This window comes from Vidua chalybeata, chromosome 32, assembly GCF_026979565.1.
Source record: "Vidua chalybeata isolate OUT-0048 chromosome 32, bVidCha1 merged haplotype, whole genome shotgun sequence".
NCBI classification, from domain to species: Eukaryota; Metazoa; Chordata; class Aves; order Passeriformes; family Viduidae; genus Vidua; species Vidua chalybeata.
This window is the reverse complement of record NC_071561.1, coordinates 1,640,758-1,659,685: the sequence shown is the minus strand read 5'-3', so window position 1 is coordinate 1,659,685 and position 18,928 is coordinate 1,640,758. Positions and strand designations below refer to the sequence as shown.

The 18,928-nt window shown below is 64.2% G+C and overlaps 2 protein-coding genes across 4 annotated transcripts; one reads left to right on the top strand and one right to left on the bottom strand.

Annotated features, from left to right (window-relative positions):
* Positions 1-183: 183 nt before the first annotated feature.
* On the top strand, positions 184-6,884 carry SLC35A2 (solute carrier family 35 member A2). 3 transcript variants are annotated; one of them, XM_053968185.1, is made up of 5 exons: positions 184-290; positions 874-1,057; positions 1,900-2,051; positions 4,589-5,376; positions 5,421-6,002. In XM_053968185.1, exons 2-5 carry the CDS (start codon positions 1,000-1,002, stop codon positions 5,563-5,565), a joined length of 1,143 nt encoding a protein of 380 aa, XP_053824160.1. In that variant the 5' UTR covers positions 184-290; positions 874-999; the 3' UTR covers positions 5,566-6,002. The 3 variants fall into 3 exon arrangements, with proteins under 3 accessions (XP_053824160.1, XP_053824162.1, XP_053824161.1); XM_053968187.1 differs by lacking the exon at positions 5,421-6,002 and adding an exon at positions 6,482-6,635 and having other exon boundaries at positions 186-290; positions 4,589-5,254; XM_053968186.1 differs by lacking the exon at positions 5,421-6,002 and adding an exon at positions 6,482-6,884 and having other exon boundaries at positions 187-290; positions 4,589-5,258.
* An 81-nt stretch (positions 6,885-6,965) lies between these two features.
* PORCN (porcupine O-acyltransferase) lies at positions 6,966-18,924 on the bottom strand. Its single transcript, XM_053968045.1, has 13 exons — positions 18,724-18,924; positions 17,399-17,591; positions 16,883-16,926; positions 16,097-16,287; positions 14,273-14,403; positions 13,075-13,089; positions 12,065-12,190; positions 10,212-10,312; positions 9,760-9,836; positions 9,003-9,066; positions 7,998-8,083; positions 7,382-7,492; positions 6,966-7,305 (listed from the first exon to the last, which is right to left on the bottom strand). The coding sequence occupies exons 1-13, from the start codon at positions 18,857-18,859 to the stop codon at positions 7,204-7,206; spliced, it is 1,377 nt and encodes a 458-aa protein (XP_053824020.1). The 5' UTR covers positions 18,860-18,924; the 3' UTR covers positions 6,966-7,203.
* Positions 18,925-18,928: the final 4 nt, after the last annotated feature.

Sequence of the window (18,928 nt, the reverse complement as noted above, 5' to 3'; positions counted from 1 at the left end):
TTTGTGGACGAAGGAAGGCGTGGCTTACAGGGAGAGAGACGCGACCAGCGCGAGGCGGTGGCGGGAAGCGCACGAGACGAGCGCTGATTGGTCAGACTGGCCGAGGGGGCGGGACGCCGAGCGAAAGTGCGCGCGGGGATTGGCTGGACCGAGCGAAGGTGGAGCAGCTCCCCCTCGGTGGGCGGGGCCGCGGCGTGGCCGGAAGCGGAAACTGCTGTGCAGGTGCCACCATGGCGGCCCCGGGGGCGGCGGACGGGGGAGGCTCCGGCGACTCCGCGGGCCCGCGACGGGTGAGGGGGGACGGGCAGGGGCGGCGGGGGGCGCCGTGGGGCAGGGGGCCTGGGCAGAGCCGTGGGGGGGGCTGCGGGGCGGGGGATCCGGCCGGCGGCTGGGGGGGTGCAGGGGGGCTGTGGGGTGAGGGGGGCCGGTGGTGCTCTGGGGGGCGGGGGGCGATGGGCTGGGGGGATCTGGGGGTGCTCTGGGGGGTCCCGGGATGTGGGGGTGCTCTGGGGGATGGGGCAGGGCAGGGGGTTGAGGGGATCTGGGGGTGCCCTGGGGGGTCCGGGCAGCGGGGAGGGTTGGGGTAGAGCCGGGGGCGGGGGCGCCCGTGGGGGTCTGGGGGATCCGGGGGACGGGGAGCGATGGGGCAGGCCGGGAGGCGCCCGTGGGGGCTGGGGGCGGTTCTGGGGAGCGCGGGGCAGAGGGGTCGTGGGCAGGCAGGGCTTTGGGGCAGATCCGGGGGCGTGGGGGGGGTCCCACCGTGGGAGCCCAGGTGACCCCCGGGGGTCCCGGCGGGGGAAGTTCCCATCCCGGGGAGCCGGGGCCCCCGCGCCCGGGGGTCCCCCAGGCCCGGTGACCCGCGCGTCCCCGCAGTGTCGCGGCGGGTGAAGGTACGCCAGCCTGGGCGTGCTGGTGCTGCAGAACGCGTCGCTGGTGCTCAGCATCCGCTACGTGCGCACCCTGCCCGGGGAGCGCTTCCTGCCCACCACCGCCGTGGTGATGGCCGAGGCCATGAAGGGCAGCGCCTGCCTGCTGCTGCTGCTCATCCAGCACCGGGGTGAGCGGGGCAGGGGGACACGGGGACACTGGGGACAACGGGGACAACGGGGACAGCAGGTCTGTGCCTGCTGCTGCTGCTCATCCAGCACCGGGGTGAGCGGGGACATGGGGCAAGGGGACATTGGGGACATGGGGACACTGGGGACAGCAGGGACATTGCGGACATTATGGACATGGGGGACAGCAGGTCTGTGCCTGCTGCTGCTGCTCATCCAGCACCAGGGTAGGGACATGGGGACATTGGGGACAATGGGGATATTGGGGACAATGGGGACAGCAGGTCTGCTGCTGCTGCTCATCCAGCACCGGGGTAGGGACACGGAGACGTTGGGGACATGGGGGACATTGGGGACATTGAGAGGATTTGAGACATGGGGGACACTGGGGACACAGGGGACACCAGGTCTGTGCCTGCTGCTGGTGATCCAGCACAGGGTTAGGGGACACTGGGGACATTGGGGACACCGACTCTGTCTCTGCTGCTGCTCATCTGGCACAGGGCTAGGGACACTGGGGACATGGGGGGGACACGGGGGGACAGGCCACCCCTGGTGCTGTGCCATCCTCGTGCTCTGAGGTGAGCACAGGTGGGGGGATGGGACACGAAGGAGACACGGGGGAGGGGACTTGGGAGGGGTCACACGGCAAGGACACAGGGGACACTGGGGACGTTGGAGGGACAAAGGTGACGAGTGGCAGAGATGTGGGGGACACGAGGGGCCTTGAGGGTCTCGTGCTGGGGACACGAGGGGACACGGGAGACTCACGGTGGGGGTGACAGCGACGGAGTGGCCGTGGCCGGCCCGGGCCTGTCCCTGTCCCTGAGCCCTGTCCCCCCAGGCAGTGTCCGGCAGACGGCGGTGACGCTGCACGAGGCCGTGGTGGGACAGTTTGGGGACACGCTGCGCCTGGCTGTCCCCTCCCTCATCTACACCCTGCAGAACAACCTGCAGTACGTGGCCATCTCCAACCTGCCCGCGGCCACCTTCCAGGTGGGACACGGGGACAGCTGGCACAGGGGGTGTGCCATCAGCTCGGGGACCTTGGGGACCGTGCTGGTGTCCCTGTGCCCCTGTCCTTGTGACAGTCACGGTGTCCCTGTGCCCCTGTCCTTGTGACAGTCACGGTGTCCCTGTGCTCAAATCCCTGTGACAGTCACAGTGTCCCTGTGTCTGTGTCCTTGTGACAGTCACCATGTCCCTGTCCCTGTGTCCCTGTGACAGTCACCATGTCCCTGTGTTCAAATCCCTCTGTCAGCCACTGTGTCCCTGTGACAGTCACCATGTCCCTGTCCCCATGTCCTTGTGACAGTCACGGTGTTCCTGTGCTCAAATCCCTGTGACAGTCATGATGTCCCTGTGCCCGTGTCTCTAGGACAGTCACAGTGTCCCTGTCCCTGTGTCCTTGTGACAGTCACGATGTCCCTGTCCCTCTGTCCTTGTGACAGTCACAGCATCCCTGTGCCTGTGTCCCTGGGACAGTCACCGCGACCCTGTGATAGTCACAGTGTCCCTGTGCCCAAATCCCTGTGACAGTCCTGGTGTCCCTGTGACAGTCACCATGTCCCTGTGACAGTCACCATGTCCCTGTGCCCAAATCCCTGTGACACTCACCGTGTCCCTGTTCTCATGTCCCTGTCTCTAGGACAGTCACGGTGTCCCTGTCCCTGCATCCCTGTGACAGTCACAGTGTTCCTGTCCCCGTGTCCCTGTGACAGTCACAGTGTTCCTGTCCCCGTGTGCCTGTGACAGTCACCCTATCCCTGTGTCCCTGTGACACTCACCCTATCCCTGTTCCTGTGTCAGTCACGGTGTCCCTGTCCCTGTGACAGTCACCATGTTCCTGTCCCCGTGTCCCTGTGACACTCACAGTGTCCCTGTCCTCATGTCCCTGTGGCGGTGCCCAGGGTCCCCATCCCTGATGTCCCTGCTGGTGACAGTATCCGTGTCCCTGTTCCCACACCTGTGTCTGTGTCCTGCAGGTGACCCTGTCCCCCAGGTGACCCTGTTCTCGTCCCTGTCCCCAGGTGTCCCCGCCCCCCTGTCACCCTGTCCCTGCTGTCCCACCGGTGACGTACCAGCTGCAGATCCTGTCCCTGTCCCCACAGGTGTTCCTGTCCCTGCAGGTGACCCTGTCCTCAGGTGTTCTTGTCCCCCATGTGTCCCTGTGTCACTGTGTCCCCATCCCACAGGTGACCCTGTCCCTGCTGTCACCAGCTGTCCCTGTCTCCCAGGTGATCCTGTCCCTGTCTCCCAGGTGACCATCCCTGCTGTCCCCACAGGTGACCCTGTCCACAGGTGACCATCCCTGCTGTCTCCTGGTGACTGTCCCTGTCCCTGCTGTCCTCAGATGACTGTCCCTGTCCCTGCAGGTGACCCTGTCCCTGTCCCCCAGGTGACTGTCCCCCCTGTCCCCAGGTGACACTGTCCCTGTCCCCAGGTGACTGTCCCCGTCCCTGTCCCTGCTGTCCCCAGGTGACTGTCCCTGTCCCCAGGTGACTGTCCCCTCGTCCTTGTCCCCATCCCCAGGTGACTGTCGCCGTCCCTGTCCCCAGGTGACTGTCCCTGTCCCTGTCCCCAGGTGACTGTCCCGTCCCTGTCCCCGTCCCCAGGTGACTGTCCCCATCCCCAGGTGACTGTCCCGTCCCTGTCCCCAGGTGACTGTCCCGTCCCTGTCCCCGTCCCCAGGTGACTGTCCCGTCCCTGTCCCCAGGTGACTGTCCCGTCCCCATCCCCAGGTGACTGTCCCTGTCCCTGTCCCCAGGTGACTGTCCCGTCCCTGTCCCCGTCCCCAGGTGACTGTCCCGTCCCTGTCCCCAGGTGACTGTCCCGTCCCTGTCCCCATCCCCAGGTGACTGTCCTGTCCCTGTCCCCAGGTGACTGTCCCGTCCCTGTCCCCATCCCCAGGTGACTGTCCCGTCCCTGTCCCCGTCCCCAGGTGACTGTCCCGTCCCTGTCCCCAGGTGACTGTCCCGTCCCCGTCCCCAGGTGACTGTCCCATCCCTGTCCCCGTCCCCAGGTGACTGTCCCTGTCCCTGTCCCCAGGTGACTGTCCCGTCCCCGTCCCCAGGTGACTGTCCCGTCCCTGTCCCCAGGTGACTGTCCCTGTCCCTGTCCCCAGGTGACTGTCCCGTCCCCATCCCCAGGTGACTGTCCCGTCCCTGTCCCCATCCCCAGGTGACTGTCCCGTCCCTGTCCGCAGGTGACTGTCCCTGTCCCTGTCCCCATCCCCAGGTGACTGTCCCATCCCTGTCCTTATCCCCAGGTGACTGTCCCGTCCCTGTCTGCAGGTGACTGTCCCTGTCCCCATCCCCAGGTGACTGTCCCATCCCTGTCCTTATCCCCAGGTGACTGTCCCATCCCTGTCCCCATCCCCAGGTGACTGTTCCGTCCCTGTCCCTGTCCCCAGGTGACTGTCCCTGTCCCTGTCCCCAGGTGACTGTCCCGTCCCTGTCCCCATCCCCAGGTGACTGTCCCTGTTCCTGTCCCTGTCCCTGTCCCCAGGTGATTGTCCCTGTCCCTGTCCCCAGGTGACGTACCAGCTGAAGATCCTGACCACGGCGCTGTTCTCGGTGCTGCTGCTGGGCACGGCGCTGTCGCGGCTGCAGTGGCTGTCGCTGGCGCTGCTCTTCGCGGGGGTGGCGCTGGTGCAGGCGGAGCAGGCGCGGGCCGTGCCCCCGGCCGCGGCGCTGGCGCCGTCCCCGGGCCCCGAGGCGCCGGCGCAGAGCTACGCCGTGGGGCTGGCGGCCGTGGCCGCCTCCTGCCTGTCCTCGGGCTTCGCCGGCGTCTACTTCGAGCGGCTGCTGAAGCGCTCGGGCGGCTCCATCTGGCTGCGGAACGTGCAGCTGGGCGCCGTGGGCACGGCCGTGGGGCTGGGCGCCATGCTGGCCGCCGAGGGCCCGGCCGTGGCCGCGCTTGGCTTCTTCTACGGCTACAACGGCGCCGTGTGGGCCGTGGTGGTCAACCAGGCGGCCGGGGGGCTGCTGGTGGCCGTGGTGGTCCGCTACGCCGACAACATCCTCAAGGGCTTCGCCACGGCGCTGTCCATCCTGGCCTCCACGGCCGCCTCGGCGCACCTGTTCGGCTTCCGGCCGCGCGCGCGCCCTTCCTGGCCGGCACCGCCATGGTCCTGGCCGCCGTGGTGCTCTACGGGCGGCCCCGCGGCGGCCAGCCCGGCAACCGCGGCCAGGACAGCGGCAAGTCAGTGGGGCCCTAGGGACGGGGACACCTGGGGTGACCACCGGGAGGGGGAGGGCGTGGGGGGGCCGCGAGCGGGGCGGGGACCCGGGTGTGGGGTCAGCAGCTGTGGGGTCAGCAGGTGAGGGGTCAGCAGGTGAGGGAACCCAGCTGTGGGGTCAGCAGCTGTGGGGACCCAGCTGTGGGAACTCAGCTGTGGGGTCAGCAGGTGAGGGGTCAGCAGGTGAGGGGACCCAGCTGTGGGGTCAGCAGCTGTGGGGTCAGCAGCTGTGGGGTCAGCAGGTGGCAGAGGCTCATTAGAGCTCATTAGTGCTCGTTAGTGCTCATTAGGGTAGAGGAGCTCCAGGGTCAGCAGGAGGGGACCCCGATCTTGGCCTTGTTTGGGTGGCAGGGACTCGTTAAGGCTCCTTAGGAGATGGGGAGCTCGTTAATGCTCATTAATTGGTGGCGGCTCATTAAGGCTCATTGGGTGCTGGGGGACCCCAAGGTGGAGATTAATGAGGTCAGAGGTTAATGAGGCCGGCAGGGTTAATGAGGTCAGAGGTTAATGAGGCCGGCAGGGTTAATGCAGTTAATGAAGGGTTAATGAGGGGCTCATCGGGACCCCGGCCCCTCTGTGGGGATCCCCTCCCCCCCTCGCCCCCCCCGCCCGGTGGGGGAGGGGCCGGATGTACAGATTTTGTAGGGGGGGAGGGGCCGGGCGCGTTTTTAACGAGATTTGGGGCTAATAAAGGCGGATTTGGTTAACGGAGCGTGCCGGGGGAGGGGCACTAACACACTAACACGGGCTGGGAGCTATAGGGGACTGCCCCGGGCCATATGGGATCCATAGGGGACACCCCCCCCCCGGTCCTATAGGATCCATAGAGGACACCCCTCGGGTATATGGGATCCATAGGGGACACCCCCCGGTCCTATAGGATCCATAGAGGACACCCCTCGGGCTATATGGGATCCATAGGGGACACCCCCGGGCCATACAGGATCCTTAGGGTACACCCCCCGGGCCATATGGGATCCATAGGGGACACCCCCGGGCCATACAGCATCCTTAGGGTACACCCCCCGGGCCATATGGGATCCATAGGGTCCCTCCTGGATGCCAGAGGCCCCACCCAGGGCCGTGCAGGATCCCCCCAGCTCTGCCCAGCCCCTGTAGCAGCAGCCGGCCCTGCCCAGGCCGTACAGGATCCATAGGGGCCCTGTGGGGTCTCTCTCTCTTGCAGGTCTCCCAACAAGGACAAGGGCACCTGACGGCACCGAGCGCCCCCCGGGCCCTATAGGGACTGCCTGGGGCCCTGCGGGGCGCTATAGGATCCATACGGACCCTCCCCTTCCCCCGCAGGCTCTAGAGGGCCGTGTCCCCCGGCGGGGCTCTGCAGGGACCCCTCAGTCCCTATAGCCGCCATATGGCCGCCCCCCCTCGCGGGGGCTATAGGGACCGCTCCCCCCAGTCCCTATAGGGGCCGTATGGACCCCCCCGTCCCTATAGGGAACTCGGGGACACTCCTGGTCCCCATAGGAGCCCTATGGCCGCTCCCCTCTCCCGGGGGCTATAGGGCCCCCCCAAGGTCCCTATAGGGCCCCCCCCGCGCGCTTTTGGGGTGAATGAAGAGAATTTTGGTCAAAGTTTTGGCTCCGCGCCATCGCCAGGGGGCTCCGCCCCCCCCGCGCTCCCATTGGCTGCCCGGCAATGATTGACAGGAACCATCGAGGCGAGGCTTTATTGGTCCCAGAGCGGTCGCACGGCGCCACTTCCGCCCGAGGAAGGGCGGGAAACCCCGCGAAGGGGAAGTCGGGACCATCGAGAGGCGCTTCCGGCGGCGCGGAGCGGTCCCCGCGCGGCGGAACGGCCGCTCTCTCTGTGGCGCCCGGTCCTCCCAGCCGCTCCCAGTTCCTCCCAGTGTTCCCAGTTCCCCCCGGTCGCTCCCAGTGCCCTCCCGGAGCCTCAGCGCAGCAGCCGGGCCAGCACCCAGCAGCCCAGCGTCACCCAGTGGCTGGCCCAGTTCAGCTCCGACCACTTGCGCACCGTGTAGGCCATGCCGTATCCCTGAGGGGACGAGGCGGCGTCAGGCTCAGAGCGACCCCAAATCTTGGGGGGGCTTTGGGGGGGTCGGGGGTCCCACCTGCTCCTCCACGGCGTCCTCAGCCTCCACATCGAACAGGGCGCCCAGGTAGGACAGGTGGAACAGGGTCAGGGCGCCCAGGGCCATGTTCAGAGCCCGCACCCACAGCGTCTGCGGGACCCCAAAAACCTTCAGGGACCCCAAAAACCTTCAGGGGCCCCCCAGATCCTCCCTGTTCAGAGCCCACACCCACAGCGTCTGAGGGACCCCAAAAACCTTCAGGGACCCCAGAAACCTTCAGGGGCCCCCCCAGATCCTTCCTGTACAGAGCCCGCACCCACAGCGTCTGAGGGACCCCAAAAACCTTCAGGGGCCCCCCAGATCCCTCCTGTTCAGAGCCCACACCCACAGTGGCTGAGGGACCCCAAAAACTTTCCAAGAGCCCCAAGGAACCCCCAAATCCCCCAGAGAACCTGCAGGACCCCTGAAGCCCCTTGCTGTGCCCCCAGGGACCCCCAGCCCTCCCCCAGATCCCCTCAGAGCCCCCCAGACCCTCTGCCCTCCCCCCACGGGATCCCCAAAGCCCCATCCTGCCCTCCACGCCCCCATTTTGCCCCTTATCACCCCCAGACCACCCCGGAGCCCCCCACAGGGACCCCCGGTCCTCCCGTCTCACGTCCTTGTGGCGGTGGCTGCAGCGCGGGGGGCAGCGCTTGGACAGCACGCAGGCGTCAAAGATGGCGGCCAGGCGCTGCCTCAGGGCTGGGCGGGGAGGGCGGGGTTAGCGAGGCCACGCCCACTGCAGGCCACACCCATTGACACTGCCCATCACTGCAAGTTCCGCCCACACCCTCATGGCCCCGCCTATCACCAACAGGCTCCGCCCACACCCTCATGGCCCCGCCCATCACCAACAGGCTCCACCCATACCTCACAGCCCCGCCCATCACCAACAGGCTCCGCCCATGCCCTCATGGCCCCGCCTATCACCAATAGGCTCCACCCACACCTCACAGACCTGTCCATCAGTGTGGGCTCCACCCACATCCTCATAGCCCCGCCCATCACTACAGGCCCCACCCACAGTCATTATAGCCCCGCCTATCACTACAGGCTCCACCCACATCCTCATAGCCCTGCCCATCACTGCAGGCTCCACCCACAGTCCTTACAGCCCCGCCCATCACTGCATGCTCCACCCACACCCTCACAGCCCCGCCCATCACTGCAGGCCTCACCCACACACAGCCCGGCCCACCAGTGCAGGCTCCACCCACACTCCATAGCCCCGCCCATCACTGGAGGCTACACTCACGTCATAGCCCTGCCCATCACCAACAGGCTCCACCCACAGTCTTTATAGCCCCGCCCATCAATGCAGTCTCCACCCACACCCTTATAGACCCGCCCATCACCAACAGGCTCCACCCACAGCCTCACAGCCCTGCCCATCACTGCAGGCTCCACCCAGATCCCTCATAGCCCCACCCACCAGTGCAGGCTCCACCCACAGAATTCAAGTCCCAATGCCATAAGCCCCACCCCTGGCCCCACCCACACCTCAATCGCAGCATTGAAGCCCCACCCACACCTTTAGGCCACACCCACATTTACATCACCCGTTAAGCCCCTCCCACACTGAACCCCATGTGGCCCCGCCCCTTAAAGGGCCACCACTGACCGTGCTCGGCGTAGGTGATGAGGCCCAGGGAGAGCAGCACAGCGGCCAGGTGGAAACTGAGGCCCTGGGGGGACACGGGGCTGCAGGGGGTCCGGGGGGCTTTGGGGGGGTCCGGGGGGATTTTTGGGGGGTCCTTGATGGATTGGGGGGGTGTGGGGGATTTTCTGGGGGCTTGCTGGATTGGGGGGTCCAGGGGACTCTTGGGGGAGTCCAGGGGGCTTTTGGGGTGTCTGGGGGGTTTGGGGGGGTCCAGGGGGCTTTGGGGGGTCTGGGGCGTTTTGGGGGGTCTGGAGGGCTTTGGGGGGTCGTGGGGGTCTCGTTGCAGGGGACATGGGTGGGGTATGTGCAGCGGGCGCTGGGGGGTTTTTGGGGTGTTTTTGAGGGTTTTGGGGTCTTTTTGGGGTGTTTTGAGGGGGAATTTGGGGGTCTGGGGGGGTTGGGGTGGTTTTGGGGTCCCTCACATGCAGAACGGCGCTGGGGTGATTTTTGGGGTGTTTTGGGGGTTTTGGGGTGGTTTTTGGGATGGTTTGTGGGGGGGTTAGGGTGGTTTTGGGGTCCCTCACGTGCAGCAGGGTGCTGGGGTGGTTTTTGGGGTGTTTTTTGGGGGGTTTTGGGGTCCCTCACATGCAGCAGGGCGCTGGGGTGGTTTTTGGGGGGGTTTTTGGGGTGGTTTTGGGGTCCCTCACATGCAGCAGGGCGCTGGGGTGGTTTTTGGGGTGGTTTTTGGGGTTTTTGGGGTGGTTTTGGGGTCCCTCACGTGCAGCAGGGCGCTGGCCGCGTAGGTGCCCAGCACGGCGGCGAAGGTGCCCAGGCAGCGAGCAGTCTGGAACACGTCTGCACGGGACACCAGTCACACCAGTCCCACCAGTAACACCAGTCACACCAGTCCCACCAGTAACACCAGTCACACCAGTAACACCAGTCACACCAGTCACACCAGTCCCACCAGTAACACCAGTCACACCAGTAACACCAGTCACACCAGTCACACCAGTCCCACCAGTAACACCAGTCACACCAGTAACACCAGTCACACCAGTAACACCAGTCACACCAGTCACACCAGTCCCACCAGTAACACCAGTCCCACCAGTAACACCAGTACCATCCATGACACCAGTCACACCAGTATGGGCTCCAGGCCCCCTCCATCCCTCCCAGTCCCAGTGCCCCCAGTCCCCCCCAGTGCCCCCAGTGCCCCGTGCTCACAGGTGTGCAGCCAGCGGGACATGGGCAGGTTCCAGTTTGTCACCACCTCGGCCATGGAGCGCGGCAGCTCCACCCGCAGGGGCCGGGACACGGCCAGGTCCCTGGGGACACACGGGGACACGGTGACACAGGGACAGGGTGACACAGAGGGGACACAGTGACACAGGAGGGACAGTGTGACACAGGGGGGACAGGGTGTCATGGGGGGGTCACAAGGCAATGTGACACGAGGGGACAGGGTGACATGGGAGGACAGTGTTCACATGGGGGTCACAGGGACAGTGCCACGTTGTCACACAGGGATCAGTGTCACACTGTCAGTGTCACAAAGGGATCAGTGTCACAGTGTCACACACGGGTTAGTGTCACACATGGATCAGTGTCACACTGTCAGTGTCACACAGAGGGATTAGTGTCACACGGGTTAGTGTCACACAGAGGTCAGTGTCACACTGTCACACACAGGTCAGTGTCACACACAGGTCAGTGTCACACTGTCACACAGAGGTCAGTGTCACACACAGGTCAGTGTCACACAGAGGTCAGTGTCACACACAGGTCAGTGTCACACAGGTCAGTGTCACACACAGGTCAGTGTCACACAGAGGTCAGTGTCACACAAGGGTCAATGTCACACAGGTCAGTGTCACACACAGGTCAGTGTCACACTGTCACACACAGGTCAGTGTCACACACTGGTCAGTGTCACACAGAGGTCAGTGTCACACACAGGTCAGTGTCACACAGAGGTCAGTGTCACACAGGGGTCAGTGTCACACGGGTCAGTGTCACACACAGGTCAGTGTCACACACAGGTCAGTGTCACACAGGTCAGTGTCACACACAGGTCAGTGTCACACAGGGGTCAGTGTCACACAGGGGTCAATGTCACACAGGTCAGTGTCACACACGGGTCAGTGTCACACACAGGTCAGTGTCACACAGGTCAGTGTCACACAGGGGTCAATGTCACACAGGTCAGTGTCACACACAGGTCAGTGTCACACACAGGTCAGTGTCACACTGTCACACATGGGTCAGTGTCACACAGGGGTCAGTCACACTGTCACACAGGTCAGTGTCACACACAGGTCAGTGTCACACTGTCACACACGGGTCAGTGTCACACACGGGTCAGTCGCACTGTCACACGGGTCAGTGTCACACAGGTCAGTGTCACACTGTCACACACAGGTCACTGTCACACAGGTCAGTGTCACACAGGTCAGTGTCACACTGTCACACAGGTCACTGTCACACAGGTCAGTGTCACACACAGGTCTGTTTCACACTGTCACACAGGTCGGTGTCACACAGGTCAGTGTCACACATGTCAGTGTCACACTGTCACACAGGTCAGTGTCACACTGTCACACTTGGGTCAGTGTCACACAGGGGTCAGTGTCACATTGTCACACAGGTCAGTGTCACACAGGGATCAGTGTCACACACAGGTCAGTGTCACACAGGTCAGTGTCACACTGTCACACAGGTCAGTGTCACACTGTCACACTTGGGTCAGTGTCACACAGGGGTCAGTGTCACATTGTCACACAGGTCAGTGTCACACAGGGATCAGTGTCACACACAGGTCAGTGTCACACAGGTCAGTGTCACACTGTCACACAGGTCACTGTCACACTGTCACACACAGTTCAGTGTCACACAGGTCAGTGTCACACAGGGATCAGTGTCACACACAGGTCAGTGTCACACACGGGTCAGTCACACTGTCACACAGGTCAGTGTCACACTGTCACACACAGCTCAGTGTCACACAGGTCAGTGTCACACAGAGGGGTCACTGTCACAGGGGGTGCAGTCGCTGTCCCCGCAGCGTCGCTGTCCCTCACCAGTGCAGGTGCTCGTGGCGCACGGTGGCCCCGGAGCCGGCCAGCGTGGCCGTGGCCTCGGACAGGAAGGCCACGAAGTAGTTACTGAAGTGGAACGAGAGGGCGCTCTCGTAGGCACGGAGCCACCTACGGCCGAGACCGGGGCCAGGGGGGACAGGGGGGGACACGAGGGGTTTGGGGCGGATTTGGAGGGAAATGGGACAGTTCAGGGTTTGGGGGGATTTTTGGGAAACGGCGGCATTTGGGGTTTGGGGGGATTTGGGGGAGTTTGGGGGAGTTTGGAGGGATTTGAGGGAGTGCAGGGTTTGGGGAGATTTTGGGGAAAAGGGGGAGTTCAGGGATTGGAGGGGATTTGGGGGAGTTCAGGATTTGGGGAGATTTGGAGGAGTTTGGGGTTTGGAGGGGATTTGGGGGAGTTCAGGGTTTGGGGAGATTTGGAGGATTTTGGGGTTTGGAGGGGATTTAGGGGAGTTCAGGGTTTGGGGGGATTTGGGGGAGTTCAGGGTTTGGGGAGATTTGGGGGAATTGGTGGGGAATTGGGGGAGTTTGAGGGAACAGGAGGGAGTTTTGGGGGATTGGGAGGGATTGAGGGATTTGGGGGTGACATGGAGGGGTTGGGAGGGGATTTGGGGGTGTTGGGATGGGATTTGGGGATATGGGGGGTTTGGAAGGGGATTTGGGGGATATGGGGGGTTTGGGAGAGGATTTGGGGGATATGGGGGGGGGGTTTGAGGACCACAGGGAGGATGGGGGGGACACACATTTAGGTGCCACCCCCCATCTCATGTCCCCTCCATGTCCCCCCCATCCCCCAGATCCCCCCTATACCCCCCCCAAATCCCCACACCCTCCCAGGAACCCCACAAATCCCCTCGGGCTCCCCCAAACCCCCCAGGACCCTCCAAATCCCCCCCCCCCCCAATCCCTAAATATCCCATTCCTGTCTCATTCCCACCCCAAACCCTTTTTGGGCCCCCTAAACCCCCCTGGGCCCCCCAAATCCCCCTCACCTGGCCAAGACGCTCCTGGGCAGCACCGGGGGAACAGAGAGATCAGTGAGGGGGGGCTGGAAAGTTCTGGGGGATTTTGGGGGTCCCTGGGGAGGATTTGGGGTCCCCAGGGGATGTTCAGGGGTTCCCACTATGGCTGGGAGGTCCCCATGGGATTTTGGGGATCCTGGAAAGGGATTTAGGGTCCCCCAGGAGGTTTTTGGGGCCCTCGGTACAGTTTGGGGATCATTGGGGTTTGGGGGGCTCTTGGGAGGGTTTTGGGGGTCCCTGGGGGAGTTTAGAGGGTCCCAGGAGGGTGGGGATCCCCAGGAAGATTTGGGGGAGCCTTGGGAGGTTTGAGCCTGGGGAGGGTTTGGAGGGGATTTGAGGGGGGATTCTGGGGGAGGATTTTGGGATGTCCTGGGGGGATTGTGGGGAAGATTGTGGGGGGATTTGGGGGGATTGGGGGGGGGGGGATTTTGGGGCTATTTTGGAGGGTTTGGGGGATATTTTGGGGGATTTTGGGGTGATTTGGAGGGTATTTGGAGGTTTTGGTGGGATTTGGGGGGATTTGGGGATACTTGGGGGGATTTGGGGATATTTGGGGGGATTTGGGGGATATATGGGGGGATTTGGGGGATATTTTGGGGGGATTTGGGGATACTTGGGGGATTTGGGGATATTTGGGGATATTTGGGGGGATTTGGGGATATTTGGGGGGATTTGGGGGATATTTTGGGGGGATTTAGGGATATTTCAGGGAGATTTGGGGATATTTGGGGGGATTTGGGGATATTTGGGGGGATTGGGGGATATTTGGGGGGCTGGGGATATTTGGGGGGATTTGGGGATATTTTGGGGGGATTTGGGGATACTTGGGGGCATTTGGGGATATTTGGGGGGTTGGGGATATTTGGGGGGATTGGGGGATATTTGGGGGATTGGGGGATATTTGGGGGGATTTGGGGATATTTGGGGGGATTTGGGGGATATTTGGGGGGCTGGGGATATTTGGGGGGATTTGGGGATATTTTGGGGGGATTTGGGGATACTTGGGGGGTTGGGGATATTTGGGGGGATTGGGGGATATTTGGGGGATTGGGGGATATTTGGGGGGATTGGGGGATATTTGGGGGCATTTGGGGATATTTGGGGGGTTGGGGATATTTGGGGGGATTGGGGGATATTTTGAGCACGTTTTGGGGTGTTGGGGTCCCACCTGCGCAGGGCCCGCGCCCCGTAGAGGGGCAGCAGGCTGGAGAACAGGAAGGGCGCCAGGCAGGTGCTGACCAGGAGGCAGAGCAGGGCCAGCCCCAGGCTCCGCAGCCCCTTCCGCGCCCAGGCCACGCTCTGGGGACACCGAGGGGTCAGGGCACGGACACGGACAGACACACGGACAGGGACAGACACACGGACAGGGACACACGGACACAGGGACAGACACACGGACAGAACAGGGACACACGGACAGGGACAAGGACACACGGACAGGGACACAGGGACAGGGACAGACACAGGGACACAGGGACAGGGACAGACACACAGACAGGGACACACGGACACAGGGACAGACACACGGACAGAACAGGGACACACGGACAGGGACAAGGACACACGGACAGGGACACAGGGACAGGGACAGACACAGGGACACAGGGACAGGGACAGACACAGGGACAGGAACAGGGACACAGGGACACAGGGACACAGGGACAGACACACGGACAGGGACAGACACACGGACAGGGACTGGGACACAGGGGCACGGACACGGACAGGGATACAGGGACAGGGACAGACACACGGACAGAGGGACAGACACACGGACAGAACAGGGACACACGGACAGGGACACAGGGACAGGGACAGACACAGGGACAGGAACAGGGACACAGGGACAGGGACAGACACAGGGACAAGGACACAGGGACAGGAACAGGGACACAGGGACAGGGACAGACACAGGGACAAGGACAGACACAGGGACAGGAACAGGGACACAAGGACAGGGACACAGGGACAGGGACATGGACACAGAGACAGACACAGGGACACATGGACAGGGACACAGGGACAAGGACAGACACAGGGATATAGAGACAGGAACAGACACAGGAACACATGGACAGGGACACACGGACAGGGACACAGGGACACAGGGACACAGGGACACAGGGACACAGGAACAGGGACAGACACAGGGACAGGGACAGACACACGGACAGGGACACAGGGACAGACAAACAGGGACAGGGATATAGGGATAGACACAGAGACAGACAGACACAGGGACACACATGGAGACGGACACACAGACTCACTGACACCCCACAGACAGACACACGGACACCCGTCCCCTCCCAGACACCCCCAGAGACCCCAAATGCCAGCACCCCCTGACACCCCTCACCCCCCCGGCCCCCCCAAACCTTCTCAGCCCCCCCAACCCCCATCCCTGTCCCCTCCAACCCCCCAAACCCTCGGTGCCCCCAAACCTGCCCACCCCCCTTAGTGCCCCCCCAAATCCCCCTCTGCTCCTCAAAGCCCCCCAATCCCCCTCTTCCCACCAAACTCCCCAGTTCCCCCAAATCCCCCATTTCCCCCCAAACTCCCCCAAATCCTCCCAAATCCCCATTTCTCCCAAATCCCTATTCCCTCCAAATCCCTGTTTTTCCCCCCAAACCCTCATTTCCCCCAAACTCCCCCAAATCCCCGTTTTTCCCCCAAACTCCCCCAAATCCCCATTTCCCCCAAACTCCTCATTTCCCCCAAATCCCCATTGTTCCCCAAATCCCCTATTTCCCCCCAAACCCCCATTTCCCCCCAACCTCCCCAAATCCCTCCATTTCCCCATTCCCCCCAAAACTCCCCCAAATCCCCATTTCACCCAAACTCCCCCAAATCCCCACTTTCCCCAAATCCCCATTTCCCCCAAACTCCCCCAAATCCCTACTTCCCCCAAATCCCCATTTCCCCAAACTCCCCCAAACCCCCAAACTCCCCCAAATCCCCGTTTCCCCCCAGATGCCGTTTTCCCCCGCACCAGGGGCGGCCCCTCCACGGATCTCAGGTAGGCGCCGAAGGGCTCCCAGGGCCCGAAGACCACGGAGCCGGGCGAGCAGAGGTAGCCCAGGACCTGCGCGGGGCTGGGCTCGGCCGCGCCCGCCCCGCCGGCCCCGCGGTCCAGGTCAAAGCCCAGCGACACGGCCTTCATGGCCACCACCATCTGTGCCCCTGCACCGACAGGGCAGCCCCACGTCAGGGGGGACCCCACAGCGGGGACCCCGACATTGGGGCGACCCTGACACCAGGGGAACCCCGACATCAGGGGGGACCCCGACACCAGGGGGACCCCGACACTGGGGAACCCACGTCAGGGGGGACCCCAACATCAGGTCGGGACACCCCGACACCAGGGAACCCCAACACCGGGGACCCGCATCAGGGGCACCCCCACATCGGGGGGACCCCAACATTGGGGGGATCCCAATGTCGGGGGGGAACTCAACATCAGAGAGAACCCCAACATCGAGGGGCACCCCAAAATCGGGAGGCACCCCAAAATCAGGGGGGACCCCAAAATAAGCGAGCACCCCAAAATCAGAGGGGACCCCTAAATCGGGGTGGGCCCCACATCCCCCGGGGAAGGAACTGGGGGTCCCAAAATGGGAGAGGGGAGGGGGAGGTCTCATCCTCACAACCATTTCTGCCCCTGGGGGACCCCAAAATCAGGGGGGACCCCCAAACTGGAGGGATCCCCAAGACGTGGGGGAGGGGAATGGGGCCTGTGGGGCTGGGGGGGATCTGGGGGTCCTGGGGGGGGTCTCACCTCGCATCTTGTGCCACGTGACCGTGTCCACCATGTGCAGCTCCCTGGGGGGGCTCCCAGTCACTCCCAGTTCAACGCCATCAACCCCCCAGTTCATCCCAGTGCCCCGATCTCCCTCCCAGTCAATGCTCTCAATCCTTTCCAGTCACTCCCAGTTCTTCTCAACTTCCACCCAGTTCATCTTCCCCCTGCTTCCAGCATCCTCCCAGTGCCCCAAACCCCCTCCCAGTGCCCCCAACCCCTCTCCCAGTCCACCCAAACCCCCTCCCAGTACCCCCAAACCCCGTCCCAGTCCCTCCCAGCATGCTGAACCCCACAAGCAGGTAGCTGAGAGCAGCCAGGGCGAGGCAGAACCCCCTGGAGCCCCTCCCAGTGCCCCCAAATCACCCCCAACCCCCCTCCCAGTGCTTCCCAGTGCTCCCCAGTGCTCCCAGTCCCCCTCCCAGTGCCCCCAAATCACCCCTAACCTCCTCCCAGTGCCTCCCAGTGCCTCCCAGTGCCTCCCAGTGCCCGTACCCCATGAGCAGGTAGCTGAGGGCGGCCAGGGCGAGGCAGAGCCCCCTGTGGGCGCGGGCCCGGCTCAGGAGCAGGGTGAGGACGCAGAGCCCGCTCAGCAGGGCCACCCACAGCGCCTGGGCCCCGAAGAAATGGTGCAGGGCCAGGAGCCCCCCGGCCGCCGCCCCCGCGTGCTTCCCCCCCCGCGGCAGGGCTGTGCCACAGGGGGGTCAGGGTAGCGCCCCAAAACCGGCAACACCCCAAAACCCTGGGGATCCCCTCACCCAAAACCAGCAACATCCCGAAACCCTGGGGATCCCCTCACCCAAAACCGGCAACATCCCGAAACCCTGGGGACCCCTCACCCAAAACCGGCAACAGCCCCACAAATGAGAGACCCCTCACCCAAAACCCCAGAACCCCCGTGTGACCCCTCACCCCAAACCCTGGGTGGTGTCCCCTCACCCAAACCCTGGGTGTACCCTCTCCCCAAACCCTGAACACCCCCAAACCCCGGGTGTCCCCTCACCCCAAACCCTGGGTGTCCCCTCACCCCAAACCAGCAACAGCCCCGCAAACGAGAGACCCCCCACCCAAAACCTCAGAACCCCCGGGTGTCCCCTCACCCAAACCCCGGGTGTCCCCTCACCCCAAAGTGGGAACACCCCCAAACCCCGGGTGTCCTCTCACCCAATCCCCGCAGTGTCCCCTCACCCAACCCCCGTGTGTCCCCTCACCCAAACCCCTGCGCTACCCCCGGACCCCTCCCCAGACCCCCGATTCCCCCCGCCCCCCGCATTCCCCCGAGCCCCCAGAGCCTGGGACCCATCCGGACCCCCCTGACCCCCCAGCTCCTCCCGACCCCTCCAGTCCGCTCGGCCGCCCAGGGCGCCCCCAGACCCCGAAATTCCCAGACCCTCCCAGCCCCCCAAAGCCCCGGGACCCCCCGATTCGCCCAGACCCCCGCATGTTCCCCTGCCCCCGAACCCTTCCCGGAGCCCCGGCCCCTCACGGAGCCGCGGCAGCACCGGGGGCCCTCCAGATGCCCCCGACTCCCCCAGAGCCCCGGAACCCCCCGGACCGCCCCAGAGCCCCAGATCCCCGGAACCCCCAGAAGCCCCCGGACCCAGGAGCCCCCCGGACCCCCTGGAACCCCCAGATCCCCGGAAACCCCCGGACCCCCAGAACCCCCCGGACACCCCGGACCCCCCGACTCCCGGAACCCCCAGATCCCCAGACCCCCCTTGTCGCCCGGAGCCCCCCAGCCCTCCGGCCTCCCCAGAGCCCCGGTTCCCCCAGCCCCTCGGTGTCCCCCCCAGGCCCGTCCCGCCTCCGGCCCCACTCACGCAGCCGGTGCAGCAGCCGCGCCCCGAGGCAAAGCAGCAGCAGCGGCCAGAGCTGGGCCAGGCCCTGGCGCGCCGTGGGCACCACGCAGCCGGGCAGCACCTGCGCCGCGAACTCTCGCGGAGGCAACGCCGCCATCCCGACCCGAGCGGGGCCCGCTGCGTGCCGGGACACCCCAAAAAAAACCCAAAACCCCCCAAAATCCCC

Excerpts from the sequence above, each read along its gene's own strand:
- SLC35A2 (XM_053968185.1), top strand. The coding sequence starts at position 1,000 with ATGGCCGAGGCCATGAAGGGCAGCGCCTGCCTGCTGCTGCTGCTCATC. Across the intron at positions 1,058-1,899 it reads GCTGCTCATCCAGCACCGGG|GCAGTGTCCGGCAGACGGCG; the intron begins GTGAGCGGGGCA and ends CTGTCCCCCCAG. Across the intron at positions 5,377-5,420 it reads AGCAGCTGTGGGGTCAGCAG|CTGTGGGGACCCAGCTGTGG; the intron begins GTGAGGGGTCAG and ends TGGGGTCAGCAG.
- PORCN (XM_053968045.1), bottom strand. The coding sequence starts at position 18,859 with ATGGCGGCGTTGCCTCCGCGAGAGTTCGCGGCGCAGGTGCTGCCCGGC. Across the intron at positions 14,404-16,096 it reads CCGTGGAGGGGCCGCCCCTG|AGCGTGGCCTGGGCGCGGAA; the intron begins GTGCGGGGGAAA and ends CGGTGTCCCCAG. Across the intron at positions 9,837-10,211 it reads GTCCCGCTGGCTGCACACCT|ACGTGTTCCAGACTGCTCGC; the intron begins GTGAGCACGGGG and ends TGTCCCGTGCAG.